At 41.4% G+C, this 15,919-nt stretch overlaps 3 protein-coding genes across 45 annotated transcripts in view; all 3 read left to right on the top strand.

The window, feature by feature from the left end:
* Positions 1–11,548, top strand: part of LOC140593321 (protocadherin beta-15-like) — a 36,531-nt gene extending 24,983 nt beyond the window's left edge. The window contains exon 2 of the mRNA XM_072717496.1: positions 9,534–11,548. Within this exon, the coding sequence (XP_072573597.1) occupies positions 9,534–9,647 (114 nt within the window). The 3' untranslated portion in view covers positions 9,648–11,548. The remainder of the gene's footprint in view (positions 1–9,533) is intronic.
* Positions 1–15,919, top strand: part of LOC111859848 (protocadherin gamma-C5-like) — a 219,694-nt gene that overhangs the window by 163,698 nt on the left and 40,077 nt on the right. The window lies entirely within an intron of this gene.
* On the top strand, positions 12,661–15,799 carry LOC140593322 (protocadherin gamma-C5-like). Of its 2 annotated transcripts, XM_072717498.1 has the most exons (2): positions 12,661–13,974; positions 14,953–15,799. In XM_072717498.1, the coding sequence occupies exons 1-2, from the start codon at positions 13,089–13,091 to the stop codon at positions 15,582–15,584; spliced, it is 1,518 nt and encodes a 505-aa protein (XP_072573599.1). In that variant the 5' UTR covers positions 12,661–13,088; the 3' UTR covers positions 15,585–15,799. The 2 variants fall into 2 exon arrangements, with proteins under 2 accessions (XP_072573599.1, XP_072573598.1); XM_072717497.1 differs by having other exon boundaries at positions 12,665–15,799.

The raw sequence follows: 15,919 nt of genomic DNA, 5'->3' as shown, positions 1-15,919 counted from the left end.
TCCTCTATGCAGGGCTATAGCCCGGATTTTTAAAATACAGAGGTCAGTAGTGTGAGCCCTTCCTCGGTGTGGCCCATAATGCATTGTGCTTATTGGAGCTGCAGAATAAATACTGAGGACTTGCCCTCGGTGTACTCAGTGGTAGGTACGGGCATGACTGTATATTTCACTTCAGTTCGATCTAAATGTATATGTAGGAGCCATTGAGGTATTTAAAGAAATAGTGAACACAAACATTCGTTTATTTATTCATTTGTGTTTTACTGAAATGTGATTTGGGTGACACGTCTCTTGCTGCTGTGGATGCTGTGGGTGCTGCGGGTGTTGTGGGTGCTGCGGGTGTTGTGGGTGCTGCGGGTGTTGTGGGTGCTGCGGGTGCTGCGGGTGTTGTGGGTGCTGTGGGTGTTGTGGGTGTTGTGGGTGCTGTGGGTGTTGTGGGTGCTGCGGGTTCTGTGGGTGCTGTGGGTGTTGTGGGTGTTGTGGGTGCTGCGGGTTCTGTGGGTGCTGTGGGTGTTGTGGGTGCTGCGGGTTCTGTGGGTGCTGTGGGTGTTGTGGGTGTTGTGGGTGCTGCGGGTGTTGTGGATGCTGTGGGTGTTGTGGGTGTTGTGGGTGCTGCGGGTTCTGTGGGTGCTGTGGGTGTTGTGGGTGCTGCGGGTGCTGCGGGTTCTGTGGGTGCTGTGGGTGTTGTGGGTGCTGTGGGTGTTGTGGGTGCTGCGGGTGTTGTGGGTGCTGCGGGTGTTGTGGATGCTGTGGGTGTTGTGGGTGCTGCGGGTGTTGTGGGTGTTGTGGGTGCTGTGGGTGCTGCGGGTTCTGTGGGTGCTGCGGGTGCTGCGGGTTTTGTGGGTGCTGTGGGTGTTGTGGGTGCTGTGTACTGCCTATACCTGAAGCCCTTTAACACAAAAAGTGAGGTAAGGGGTAGTGGGTGTAGTGGGTAAGGAGACAGCTGACCTGCTCTTTCAAAGTACAGTGCACCATCCCAAAACCTGTATCTGCGATCCATGTCGTTATAATAAAGTGCACAAACAATCTTAACAGTTCTTTGAATAGCATCAGTTACTCACTCCCATGCAAGGAGATAGTTTAGCCCAGGGGTCTCCAACTCCGGTGCTGGAGAGCTACCGTCCAGCAGGTTTTCTATCATACCCGGCTTCTGATGAGCCACACCTGTTCTCAGGTAAATACCAGCAGCAGGTGTGGCTCATCAGAAGCCAAGTGGGATAGAAAACCTACTGGATAGTAGCTCTCCAGGACCGGAGTTGGAGACCCCTGGTTTAGTCTGATTGATACGTCCCAGTCTAGGGTCAGGCGCAACAAAAAGTGGAGTGAAACCACTACTTTGTTCCTGCTAGTGATTTTATTAGCAGAGGGAACAAATTCAGGAGCTGACCATGCCAAAATAACAAACTAAACACCTTTAAGTAGCAAAAAAGGTACTGCTTTACCTAACCCAAATAAAAAGAAAAGTACAGAAAACTTACCTATTTCTCTAACTAGCCCCAAACAGTGAGAAAAACTTAATCAAAACAAAACTGCATCACATTCGCTGCTTCCCCAGCTGCTCACAGTGAACACAGTATTTACAGATTTTTACAGGCTATTTACAAAAACAATGATCCAAAGTCACCAAATCCAAGAAGGGCTGAGCAAAATCAACAGGGGTCAAGCATAGTGAGTATCAGCAGACCGATAAGTAATCAGGATATACGGCAACACAACAAGTACAACAAATTCCAAAGCAATGGCCTGCTTGTTCTTGTCTGGACAGGCCTTATAAAGGAAGTGATGGAAGCAGAAACCAGCCTATCAGAATGAGGAGGTTTGAAATGTAACAGTGGGCGGAGCCAGAAACAGACCCAAGAAAACATCCACCCAATAGGCAGAGTGACCTGCACCTGGGGGGTCGTAGAACCCCCACCCTTAAGAGGAAAGTGCTATATAGCTTTTGTTTTTAAAGGTGACAAGTCAGTGAATCTGCAACATTTTCTGACCCCTTCTTATGCGCTCGTCTGAATCTTAGACAGATCAAACACGAATGTATGAGCCTTTGATTAGTACTGGACATACAATGCAAAAAAACAAGTGGTTTGTGGTCTGTGTACAATAGGACAGGCTCTGAACTGAATCTAATGTACACTTCGAGGTGTCGAAGGGCTCATAACAGCACAAGGGTTTCCCTTTCGATGGTGCTGCAGGTGATCTGATGGTGGTTGAAGTCCTTGGAGAAGAAACAGACTGGGTGGTCTATACTAAGGTCGTCCTCATGAATTAACACAGCACCTGCACCCAAAACCATGATAGTATATTTCTATTCATCTATACCACGTCTTAAAAAAGGGAGTCTGATTATTATAGCGTAGTCATTAAATAACATCTTTGTTTTTACAAGTTCATCCATACTCACATACTAGTGTCCATAAAACAGTTACTTCATCCAGATGCAGGCAGTCATGCTTCTGTATGTGTTACTGCTGTAATCACAGTATTGTAACAACAAATTGATTGGTATTTAACAGTGTATCGTAAAATATTAATTTAATGTGCTGGACTGTGAGTTTTTGTTTAAAAAATCATATCAAAGTATTTTTGATATAAAAGAATGTTGTGCTGGGGATAAGCACGTGCTTCTGTTTTTGTTTACTTATCTGATTATTTTGGTGATGCTTGGCTCCGGGGGGGAGGGGCTGTCCTTCTTGATAGCTGGTGCAGTCAGATGTCTGAACACTGTGGCCAGGCAGCAACAAGGACTTAGCCGGAGTCAGTAATTTGTATGGAAACTTTATGCGTATACCCTGCTTGTTTTCTTTTTCTGTGCAGATTTAGCAATATTATTTTTGTAAATGTTTATTTTTGAATTGCTATGTTATAGGAGGATTATAAGTATCTTTATATTTTCACAAGAAAGAAAAAAAGTCTCATAAAATGAGCTGTCTGGTCTCCTGCTGATTGCTGGTATCTTTAACACACTGTTCCATCTATAATATACCATGTGCAGCTTTATCTCCAAGTCACTACAAATGCTGCAGTCTCAGTGTTTCCCAGCATGTGTTACATTCCTATTCCTCTCATTCTGCAGTGCACTCTCAGAAAAAAGGGTAAAGATTTGTACCTTTGCTTGTCACTGGGGCTGCACCCTCAAGGATCTGCCAATTGTACCCTTAGCTGTAGGTAATTGTACCTTTTAAGGAACAGAAATGGACTCAGGAACATTTCTGTACCATTGATGGTACATTAATGCTGTTTGTACCTTTGGGATGTTCCTCAGAGTCCATTTCTGTACCTAAAAAGGTACACATTTTTACCCTTTTTCTGAGCGTCGAGGCCCTGTGTTTGGCTGTGCCTTTGAACATTTAGCGGAAATAAAGCACAGTTGTTGCCTAGTGTGTGTGAACAGGAGGGTTCTGTCCCACCGCCGCGACAGTTACTCCAAAGAGCTATACCTTTCTATTAAATATGTGTGTTGTTTCTATCACAGCAAAAGGCAATGAAAATGCTGCCTGCTGAAAATTTTATCTGTTGCTAAGTGTAATGTATTTGCTCAAAGCTGTCTTGCAATGGTTATGTGAAGTTGCATTTATGACCATTGCAAGGGTGAATTTTTTTGTACGTAGCATATTATGGGTCAAATACACTGACCTGCAGGTTTTTTCTCATATATATGTGTATCTGTATATAGCCACTCAGTGTTGATGAGTGGGTGTGATTTGACAGAAAGGTGTTGTGCATTGGGCCTCATATTAGGTGTAATACTGATTTTTCTTGCTCTGCTGTAGCTGAATTCAGTTTACCTTATTCGTTGATTCTTCTATGCTATTTCCTTATCTTTTAGACAGTGTCAGGCTGCAGCCCTGGCCAGTGCTGTTAGGCTGACATTGTTCTGGCCTGCAGTGACCTGCAGTGACCTGCACTGCTAACACTGTAGCATTTTCCATTTCCTTTTTTTTACTCAGTCAGCACTGAGCTTAAGTAAAGCATTAGTCACCGTCGTATTCCACCAGATCCGCAGTAAACCGCACTGTGATGATGTCCTGCACCGTTTCTGCTCCACCTGCAGAGCAGAGCAGCAAGCTGATCCTCCACTGAAACTATCTGTATAAGGTCTTCTAAAGCGAGGCCAGCCAGACAGTGGGTGTTTCTCAACATGCGTGCTTGACCGTACTTGTGACCTCACGTACCTCTTTTGCGTCATCTTCCATTGCCAAGGACCAGTTCCAATACTTACGAACAGAAGTACAATGGATGGTAAAAATCACCAGATGCTCTGCCCCAAATATCAAGGACACCTTGGTTGCATTCTCACCTAACGAGACCAATCCCATGATTCATTGCTCCCCAAGTTTGTTCTTGAGAGGCAAGTTAGCAAGAGCGGTCTTGCCAAGACCACAAGTACGGTCTTTGTGTTCTTGGTATTGAGAAACACCCACCCACTCCCCAGCATTACAACCCTCCCTGCTCTTCACACCTTAAGCACTTATCATTTACTATTAAAAGTGACAGTGATTGGATCACCTGGGGGGGGGGGGTGTTATTCATCAGGTAACTGATTAATTGGTTATATTTGATAGATAATGCAGACAACAAAAGCAGGACATTTAAGAGTGCGTTACAAAGTGTGTTTCTGTGTCTGTGTTAAAGAAAAAGTGAGTGAGTGCTTATCAGTGGTACAGTGAGTTATTTTACCTGTGTTAGCAAACTTGTTTAAGTGTTTAAAAATAAGTTAAATCAGCTGGCACATGTTCTAGAAACCAAAGTGAGTGTTTTTACTGAGTCCTGTGGAAAATAGAGCTTGTTTATTTAGTTTGGCTTCAACGGCTAAACTTCCTGAAACTAGTTCATTTTGTGAGTAAGTGATGGGCACAAGGACTTAGAGAACATGGGGATGATGAGTGAATTACACGTCATCTTTGGTGTGATGGAAGTGTGGACACCCACTCCTGTGTGTGTCTGGGTGAGTGAGCAAAAATGATGGACTGCTTGAATTTTTGGGTGTGCTTGACTGAATAATTGAACCCTTCATGTAAGGAGGGAATAATTTGCTCTTCATTCTATTTGTGTAGATGTGACACTGCATTTACAGATGTGCAGACTGCTAATACCTCCCTCCATTTAATTGTGAAGGAATAATTTGCTCTTCATTCTATTTGTGTACATGTGACACTGTGCATACAGACATGCAGACTGCCTCTGTCATTCCTGCAGCTTTCAAAGCAGAAGCTTATAGATGGAAATTGGAGTATTTCTATAAAGGGCCAAGGAAATTATTCCTCCTTTTCTCATGCGCATACGAAATCACTCAAGGGAACTGCTTGGTCCAACTGCTTGTCCTATTTGGGGGCAGCTTTCCACAGTATCTCAGTGCCTTCACCTCCTGGGTGAATATCCTTGCATTAGTACTGCTTCATTTTCTGTCTCTGGGTCGTGGTCTGAGTTTGTGGTGCTTCCTGTATCTGCTCCCTGCCTCCTGTATCTTTCCTGCCTGCCTATAGCCTCTCTGTTCCCTTTTCCAAACCCCAAGCCTGGCCTATTTTCTCGCCCCTTCCCACCCATTATCTCTCTCTCCTCCTTCCCTAGCCGTGTCGTGTCTCCAAAGAAGATTATTGGATTGCATCTCGTATTAGTCCCTGGACTCTCTGCTTCCACTGGTTTTCGGATACTTGTTTTTTTTTTTTCTTTCTTTCTCAGGCAGCTCGTCTCTTTTTCTTGTTAGCTCATAGGACAGAAGGTGGGATGTGTTACCGTGGAAACTGTCTGACTCACTCTAGAGGCAGTACCATTTTTAGAACAACGGGGGGAGGTGCAAGTAGGGGCTGAATGAAATGCTGCATATATCTGTGAGGAATATGATATAAAGGCAGAAAGCAGCCCCTGTCGGGCGCTGATGGCTTTGCCCGTAGCCTGCAGCTGCCTGTACATTTAGTGGGGGGAGGGGCGCAGCACTTCTGCAGGGTGTGTGTGTGTGTTATATTTATAATGGAAAGCCTGGGAATCAGGCTGTGTATGTGTCTGTTTGTTTGTGTGTGTCACGGTCTGTGAGCCTGTTTATCTGCTTTAAATGCTTGCATCTTTTTTACACAATTATGATTATGTACAGTAATCTACATCACTATCACGACAAGAAGAATAGCATTGTTATTAATTTGTTGCATCACATGATTTGTTTTATGAAATGACACAATTTTAACAGTTATTATCCTAAATTGAAGTGTTCTACCTGAATTAAAATCCTACTGAGACACTATGACTGCAGCAGATTCTGTTGCGCTCAGGACCGACTGCCACTGCAGCCCTTTCGGGCCGAATATCCACACACTGCGGGACTGAGTGACGAATCACAATCCGCATTACTGCTGTTACTAGGATACTCCCCTCGGAGTGTTCCGGCAGCAGATGTTTGGGGTCATTTACAATAATTTATAATGCTGCTTTTATATTATTATTTTTCTCTCCACCCCCCCCCCCCCTTCTCCTTTCTTTTCTTGCACTTCCGCGAACACAAAACAGTGTTTACATTTTCAAGCATTATGAGCATTTTCTAAAAGCATGTCAGTAGGCATATGACCAGTCCAGGATGTTTTTAACGTATTGTACGTATGTCTTTTTGTTCTTTTTCTATTCCCTCTGGAAAATCAGATTGCAATCAAAATGCATTTTGAATTTTCCTTTTAAGAGTGCTATATAATCAAATTTAATTGATTGAGTAATTCATTATTGGGATGTGCTCACTATTAATGTTAAAAATGTATATTATTGTGGTCATTATACTAAAGAGGTGTATGGTAGGTATGGTCACCCTAAATGCAAAAAATAATGGCATGGAAATTATTTCTTGAACTGTGAAGTTGTCCAAGTAGAGCTTTGCATATCATGGTAAAAACATGTGAGCTCATTCATCCTCCTAGCAGAATCTTCCGTTTCTCCTGCAGCTCCATAAACAATCTACCTGTAACCTGGTTGCTATGCAGAATCCAGTACAATAATATTGACACATTTCAGTGTTATTGCACAGTGATGCCACAGAATGATCCTCCAGGAATAGAGCAGCTGGGTATTTCAGTAGATTCACACATATAAAGTATGGGAGGAGACACACAGAAGCTCACAATCATAAAGCAGTCACACAGCACCAAGGTAAAGCAGTGACACAAACACCAACCACTCTAAGTGAGTCCTCTGCCCTGCCATGTCTGGATGGTTGTTCAGAATAAGAACATGTATGTTGTAGAAAACAGGGGTAAATTGGCATGTACTGTTTGTTTGAATATTTAGTGTTTACATGTCTGATAAATGCCACTACTTGGTGTGGTTTGGGGCAGCATGCATGTGGCTCAGTGGGCTAAGCCTCTATAATCTGAAGGTTGCTGTTTTCAGCCTGGGTCTGCCATCTTTGCAGGTCCTGGAGTAAGGCCCTTAACCCCCAGCTTGCTGGGTGCTGCAGTGGGTGGCTGCCCTTCACTGCCAAGGTTGTTCTTGAGGAGGAACAAGAGGGGGAAGTGAAAAAGAGAATTGAATTGAAAAAGTATAAATTCTGCTTTCATCATACGACATACTTATTTCAGATCCTCGCTTCCCTTCCTCTAAAAAAAATTATTGTCTGAACCACAGAATCCTTAAATCTATACTAATATCTATCATTAAAGTCATCTTTCTTGTCACTGAAGAATATGTGTATGTTGATTATATTCCCCTCACTGTAAAAAAAGAAAAACTTAAGACAACCTAACATTTCAAGGCAACCTACTGCACTAGATTTTTGAGTTTTGAGAAAACCACCTATTGTTGTGACAATATTTTTATTCAGGTAATCCATCTCTCACATCTATATAAACTTCTGATTTTCAGTTTTACATGCTAAGAATTACAAACCACAAAAGTTTTGCCAACTTACTGTCTTTTGCTCAGATGATTTATCTTTCATATGCGTAAAATTTGAGTTAAGAAGAGTTCAAAACCACAAAATCTGTGCCAACTAATTATTATAAATGAAGAGAACAAAACAGTTCAATTAGCATGTTTATTTTAAACATGATAGTAATAAATAATAGCAGACAGATTTTGAGGATCCCTGTGGGGAATGACAGCAAACTTGACTGTGAAGGGCAGCTGCCTGATGTGGTGCCTATAGGGAGCTGGGGGGGGTCACAGGCCTTGCTCAAGGGCCCCCACATGTGCTGATGCTGGGCTTGAACTAGTGACCTTTAATCCATGAGTAGAGAGGCTCAGCTCACAGAGCCACATGCTCAGGCATACAGAACATAAGCTGAATATGGTGGTAATACAAAAACACTGTTTACAGTTTTATAACTTCAGAGTTTTGGTGGCATTCATATCCAGGGGTGGGGGGGGGGCACCTTGTAGCTCACATTTTTAAGTCTTTACACATATGGAAGGTAAATCTCAAGAAAACACAATAGGTTCGAACAACTTTTGTTGTTACGAATTCTTAGTATGTAAAATTACAAATTTGAAGTTTTTGTAGATATGAAAGATAAATTATTAGAACGAAAAATAATTACTCAGCATAACAATAGGTGGTTTTCTTCAAAGAAGTCTGAGTTACCCTCAGCTAAGAATTCTAGTGTAGTAAGTTGCCTTGAAACTTTAAGTTGTCTTAACTTCTTCTTTTTTTACAGTGCTTAGCTGCCATGTTCCAGATTGAAAAGAACCGTCTTCTGGAAAACATTTTCCAGAATCGTTCCTCTCACTCATTAGCTAATTCACTCTTTAGCTTCTCGCTATTTCGCCTTTTCAAGCCGCTTTCTAAGTGCTGTGTTCTATGGCAGTTCCACAGCGGACTTGCTTTCTTCCTGCTCCGGCCCGGAGTCTCAGCTTCTGCTGCTGGCTCAGTGCTTCCCTGTAACCCTGCTGCTTCATACCTTCCAGCGCCTGTCAAACCAAACCTGTTTCTCTCTTCATTCACAGACTGACACTGGCTGCTTCTCTCCTCTGCTTAGACTATCAGCCCCTTTCCCCACAATATCTATCCCTTTGATCCAGCCTCTTCCTTTTCCAAAGAATATCTGCTTCTTTGCTTAAACTAACCTCTGCTTTTTTCCAGACTAAATGCCCCTTTGCTTGAAGTAACCTGTCCTTTTTTTCAAACTAACTCCTTTGATTTGATAGATTTTTTCCAGTCTGATCATCCTTATTCCTTATATTGGAATATTCTCCCATATTTTCATAACATCTGCCCCCAACACCGAGGCTAGCTGCTCTTCTCAGAATACCTGTCTCTCAGTCTCAGATGACTGACCCTCGTCCAGCAGAGCTAAATGATTCTTAGCTACACATGACAGTGTGACAGGCCTCAATGGTCACTGCTGATGGTTCTTCTCCAGCACATCATCTATTATTAATGTATCATCTTTATCATTACAGTTTTGCAGAACCTGAAGTGACATGTACTCTGCAGTTCCAGATGGGATTCAAGTATTGACAATTTTTAGTCACATAATGTATAAATCTAGATATTTAATGGTACTTTTCTGTCTCCCTTTTCCATGGTGTTCCTGCTCTCCTTTGATGTGTCTCCCATAAAGGTAAGAATATTTTTTTATTTACTACCTATACAATATCTAAATAAGTCACTGACAAAAGGGTCAAACCTAATACAAGAATTTCAACAAGGTTTTCTAATCATAGATGCAGGCTAGGATATGATATATAGCGTTATTAATACAGACGTATACAGTCCCGCTCCTACCCGATGTGGCGTCCTGGGCGAGCATCACTGCTGGCGCCCTCTGTCTGAGGCAAAGTGAAACTGGCTGGCAAATCGGACCCCGCTAAGAAGTTGGTGCCCTAGGCGGCCGCCTATGTCGCATATATTATTGACCGGCCCTGGACATATATCAGGTTAAATCAAATACAAAATTACAGGTCAGAGATCAGATCAAAGAAGGAAATTCAAGCCCATTGTTTCACATATAATTTTTAGATAAGACAATGGTACAAGTACAAAATATTTTCCTGCTACTTACCTAATATAGATTCAGTACAAGCCTATTCATGCCAGTTAATATATTTAAATACAGTGTGACAATAGCCTATAACCTAGAACAAGCAGCTAGAGAACTGATGGTTGGTAGAACAATATTATTTCAGATAGTGTTTTAATATGGGGGTATCCACAGTCCTACATTCTTGTTAAACCAATACATTTATAGGATAATTGTTTTACAGTCCACAGTTTTGCTCATCTTCTGGCATCTGCATTGCTGCAGATCTGTCAGCTAGCTATAGTTCTCCAGCACTGAATGATTTGCTGACTCTGTAATTATTCTGATTTGCTCAGTGCTTATTGAAAAAGAGGAATTTTGGGTTTGTCTTTCAAGGCATCCAGAGAGGTGTGCAGCATGTACAAACAAAAACGCATTTGAAGTGCAGGAGAGGAGGGTAGTAAACAGTAATGCAAGCTAAATAATTGCATTATTTTCATTATCACAATCAACACAAAAAACAACTGACATTTATCCTAACTATAAACCTAAAAATGTATCTATATGTCTGAGTAACTCTTGGATTTTCACAAATATCAGTATGTTTTTCCAGTATATGATCATCTGATCTCTCCTAAATGCTAATGTTTCACTGGTTTATCCTCCTCTCCTGCACTAATAAGTGGTGCCCTATCTAGCGTGCATGGGGAAACTACTGACTAGATATCAAATTATGAATTCATGTGTAATGCAAAACCACATTTTGAGCGAAATGAGGACCAGGACATCTTATCTACTTCCTCTTCATCTACGCTTTTGGATAAAAGCCTCAGGTAAATGAATAAATACAATCAAAACTGGTGCAGCAGCAGGTAAAGGTACCACAGCATGGACCAGCATCCTCAGCCGCACTGGCAAACATCAAAGGATTATTTGCTTCATATTGTTGTTTCATTGTAGGATAACAGGCTGCACTAACGGGCAAGAATTTGCTTATAATACTGTAGTTATTTTTTGTTGACGTTCTGATCAATTTATAAAGTCACACAGTTTTCAGGACCTCAACTCATTGCATAAGGGTTGCCATCTCTCACGCATCTGCATGACACTCACACTGTCATGCTCAGGCGAGAAATTTTACAGCAAATATATATATATTATTCCATTACAAACCCAAAATAAGTTACACCAAAAGCGTTGGGGTACTTTGCAAACCCTACAGAATATTTCCAAGGTAATAAAACTGTTACATACATGTAAAGGCGTGTGCATGTGTGTTCAGACTTGTCTAGAATTGAAAATATCACTCCAGCCAGCTGACCAAAGTTGGTACATCTTTTGCATACATTTCTCCATATAAACACAGTTTCCAGTAATCTGTATCTGTCTCTTTGTTAGGTTGTGTGTTTCATTTAACTGAACCATACTGGATTCAGATTTCGTTTTGTTGTTAAAATATTTAAAAGTAGTAGTTACAATAAAAACCCAAATTCTCACAACTCTTAGTCATGCTAAAGGATATATTACCAATAAATACCATAAGAAATATATGCATAATATTTAGCTAAAATTATGTCAGTGACGAAAAATAATTAAACAATTTTGTTTATGCACGATACCCGTAACTGTTTATGTTCTGGTTTCCAGCTGGCAAACCAGATTCCCGTGTATTTAGTCTGCGTAAAAATTGGCAATGATTAAATGTCGCACGTGGCTGCTTCATTCGCAGATGCAGGTCATGTGATTCCCGGGGCGGCGGCTCGTGCTGTATGTTTATTTATAACGGCGCCTGTGGAATCTGGCACGTGGCCACGCAGACTTCCTCTTGCAGCAGCGTGCGCGAGCCGCCTGTGTGGCGCTGTTCACCGCCGTGGTGCTGAAACGCTCTAAAGCAGAATGTGCCGATTGCTTTCACTCGGTCGGATTATGTCTGCAAATCGGTGTAGCATTTATGACTTTATAAATATATAATACTGCTGATATTGAATCCATGCTTAATCTTGCTCCTGCGACATTGGTTAGTTTGTTGCTAGGTAGACGGAATGGTATTCATTGATTTGATTGGCTGTTACATTGGCTGCATAAAAAAATACGGAATAAATATGCGGGTTTCATCTTTTCTTGATCTAATATTTATTGAAACGTCATAATATGAATTACTGTTGTACGTGCTGTGGTAACGTTTAAAAACATTAATACGATTATTAGGTGGCAAAGAAGCGTCTGTGTGTTTGTGCCTCTGCTCGCCTTTTCGTACCCCCTCCCACGTCGTATTAAGAGCTCAGCGGTCTGGGAAAGAGAAAATGATGCTACGTAGACTGAGAGCGCACGTAGACTGCGCTTCCCTCTTCCTGCCACATGACGGCACAACAACATCTAAGTGTACAGTTAGACAAAAAAAAATGTGACTATTGCGTGCCACCAGGCAATATTTTATAAACAATATGAAATTGGCCATAATTGATTATCCAGATTGCCCATTCTGTACGATTAGCGAACGGATAAAATAATAATAATAATAATAATAATAATAATAATATGTTATGATTAATAGGCCTACTACTATTAATAACAATAATAATAGTAGTAATAATAATAATGGGATAGCTTCACTATTGAATTGATTTATAATTTTATTATATTTAACATTTAATTAATATTTTATTAATTTTATAATTTTACTTTTAATTAAAATATTTTTTAATATATATATATATTATATGTAATATATGCTGCATATATCAATCATACAGAATAATAATAGTCATTATTGTTATTATATTTGCTGTACATGTTACAAGACGGAAGTTTTGACTTATACTGTACCATACTCTGACATGGTGATGAGCATTGCGTCAGACATGCTGGGGTTTTTTTGTACATTATTGCAGAACTGTGATTGGCCAAGTCTGCTAAGATCTCTGCACCAATAACAAGCGTAGCTGTGGTAGGAGATCGACTCCCCCCACACACACACACATATGCGTACACACACCATAGACAGAGAACGGTAATTCTAAGATGTGTAGACCTGAAGGCAGGAAACAGCGTTGTAATATGTGCCAGTACTATAATTTTACCCGATTACATGACAACCTGGAATACTACATTTTTTTGGAGAAAAAATGTGCGTGAAAATTGTCTGATCAAGGAACAATGAGGAATCCAGTGTACCGGAGGCAGTGGCTGTGGTGGTTGCTTTTCTTTCCCTTGTGGAGTACAACAGACGGGCAGATTCGGTACACCATTCCGGAGGAGCTCAAAGTGGGTTCAGTCGTTGGGAATTTAGCTAAAGATCTGGGTTTGGATGTTCGGGAGATGTATGACCGCAAGCTGCGGATCGCCTCAGAAGCTGGTAAGCAGTACTTCAGCGTAGATTTAGGAAAAGGTGAGCTGGCGGTAAGAGGAAGAATCGACAGGGAGATTTTGTGCGAACAAAGCGTCCCTTGTCTTTTACCATTTGAAGTCGTAATTGAAAACCCCTTGCAGCTTTTCCCTATAGAGATTGAAATACAAGATATCAATGATAATGTTCCTAGCTTTTCAGCCGCTGAACGAATTTTGAAAATTAGTGAATTGGTTTCTCCGGGAGCAAAATTTATTTTAGAAAATGCACGAGATGCGGATGTAGGCGCAAATTCGTTGCGATCCTATAGCATTAGTAAAACTGAACATTTTAAACTGAATGTTAAAACCCATAAAGATGGAACGAAAATTCCTGAACTCGTTCTTGAAAAATCTCTTGACCGAGAGGATGAACCTGTTCACAAGCTTGTTTTGACAGCTTTTGACGGAGGAAATCCAGCACAATCCGGAACCTCGCAAATTACAATTACGGTAACTGATATTAATGATAACGCGCCGCAATTTGAAAAGGCTTCCTACGAAGCGGTGCTGAATGAGAATACGGTACCAGGTAGTAAGGTTCTGCAAGTGCATGCGACAGATGTAGATGACGGTCTTAACGGTGAAGTGGAGTATTTGTTCGGTGATCAAACGCCCCATGAAGTGACTTCATTACTTGACATTAACTCGCAGACAGGTGAGATCACCGTAAAAGGGCAGATTAACTACGAGAAAACAAACCTGCTTAAATTCGACGTTCTCGCGAAAGATAAAGGAAATCCAGAAATGGAAGGACATTGCAGTGTTCAGGTGGAGATTTTGGATCTTAACGACAATATCCCCGAGATAACCGTGACCTCACTGACCAGTCCAGTACCAGAGGACTCTGCTGTGGGAACGGTAATTGCACTAATTAGTGCGAAAGACTCGGATTCCGGGGAAAATGGGAAAGTAAAGTTAAGCGTATCACCAAATTCCCTATTTCAGTTAGGTCCCTCTGTTTCAAATCATTACGCATTAATAACCAATGGTCCTTTAGATCGGGAATCTTACGCAGAATATAGTATAGACATAGCTGCAAGTGATTCGAGCCCAGTAGCCTTGTCTAGTATAAAAACTGTGACGGTAGCTATTTCAGATGTCAATGACAACCCACCCGTTTTTTCTCAACCGTCATACACAGTCTATTTAAAAGAAAACGGCCCTCCGGGGATGATCGTATGCTCTGTATCCTCTTCTGATTTAGACATAGGTGATAATGCCAAAATTTCATACTCAATCCTGGATTCAAAAGTGCAAGACTTATCTGTTTCCTCGTATGTTTATATTAACGCGGATAACGGCAGCATTTACAGCATGCAGTCATTTGACTATGAAAAACTGAAGGTATTTAAGATCCTGGTCCAGGCGAAAGACCAAGGCTCTCCATCTCTGAGTAGTAACGTTACTGTTCATGTTTTTATCCTGGATGAGAATGACAATGTCCCCACTGTGATTTATCCCTCTGTCATAATGGGATCTACCTCCCATCAAAAGTTGCCCAGATCTGCTAAAGCAGGACATCTAGTTACCAAGGTAACAGCAGTGGATGCTGATTCGGGCCACAACGCCTGGATTTCTTATAAGTTGGTGGAGGCTACAGATGCATCTTTGTTTAGTGTGAATCTTTATACAGGGGAGGTCCGGACTAAACGCGCAGTTTCAGATCAGGATGATTCACCTCACAGATTGCTGATAGAGATAAAGGACAATGGCGAGCCAATGCAATCCACGACAGTGACAGTTGGCATATCATTAGAAGACGGGTTTCAAGAGCCCATCTTGGATTTACAACATGAACAGCACGAACCAACAAACAAAGACGGCAAAATCACCTTTTATTTGATCATCGCACTGGCGTCGATTTCTGCCGTATCTTTGTTGACGTTTGTAATACTGACAGTAAAGTGCGTCCGAAACGGCAGAAGGCGTACATGTTGCTGTATGAGTCAGGGCGACCCAGAGGAGCACAAGAACAGAAACCTGCACATCCAGCTCAACACTGACGGTCCTATTAAGTACGTGGAGGTCCTAGGAGGGGACATGTTGTCTCAGAGCCAGTCCTTCAGGTCGTGCCTCTCTCCAATGTCAGAGTTCAGTGATCTCACCCTCATTAAACCCAGCAGCACAATGGACTTTAAAGAGATGGTAAATGTAATTGACGCATCTTTACCAGACAGCGCCTGGACTTTCGAGAGCCAACAGGTGAGCGTCTTGTCTATGATTGTGACATGTTTTGTCCATGGCCCCGTTTGTTTAAAATATTAATTGTCATTTTGGACATTTATGTTTCCCTTCATTCATTATACATTAATTACAGAGTTTGCGTGTTTTCGTATCCATACATCTCCCGATGAAAACACCCACCTGTCAATATATTACATTTGATAAACATGAGACTGTTTTCGACTGTTTAATGCCTGTTTACGAATAAGGTTTATCTTAATACACATACACTTTGTTCCCTTGACGGCCCAGTGAGATTCTCCCTTAGTTTAACGTACTGCCTTTTAAAACGTCTTTACGCTGTTTGGTTAAACTTGTCGAATTATCTATATTTCAAATGTTCAAATAGTATTTTGTCTGTTTTCTTGTATAATAGG

The sequence above is a fragment of the Paramormyrops kingsleyae genome, chromosome 10, assembly GCF_048594095.1.
Source record: "Paramormyrops kingsleyae isolate MSU_618 chromosome 10, PKINGS_0.4, whole genome shotgun sequence".
NCBI classification, from domain to species: Eukaryota; Metazoa; Chordata; class Actinopteri; order Osteoglossiformes; family Mormyridae; genus Paramormyrops; species Paramormyrops kingsleyae.
This window is presented reverse-complemented; position numbering and strand designations above follow the sequence as displayed.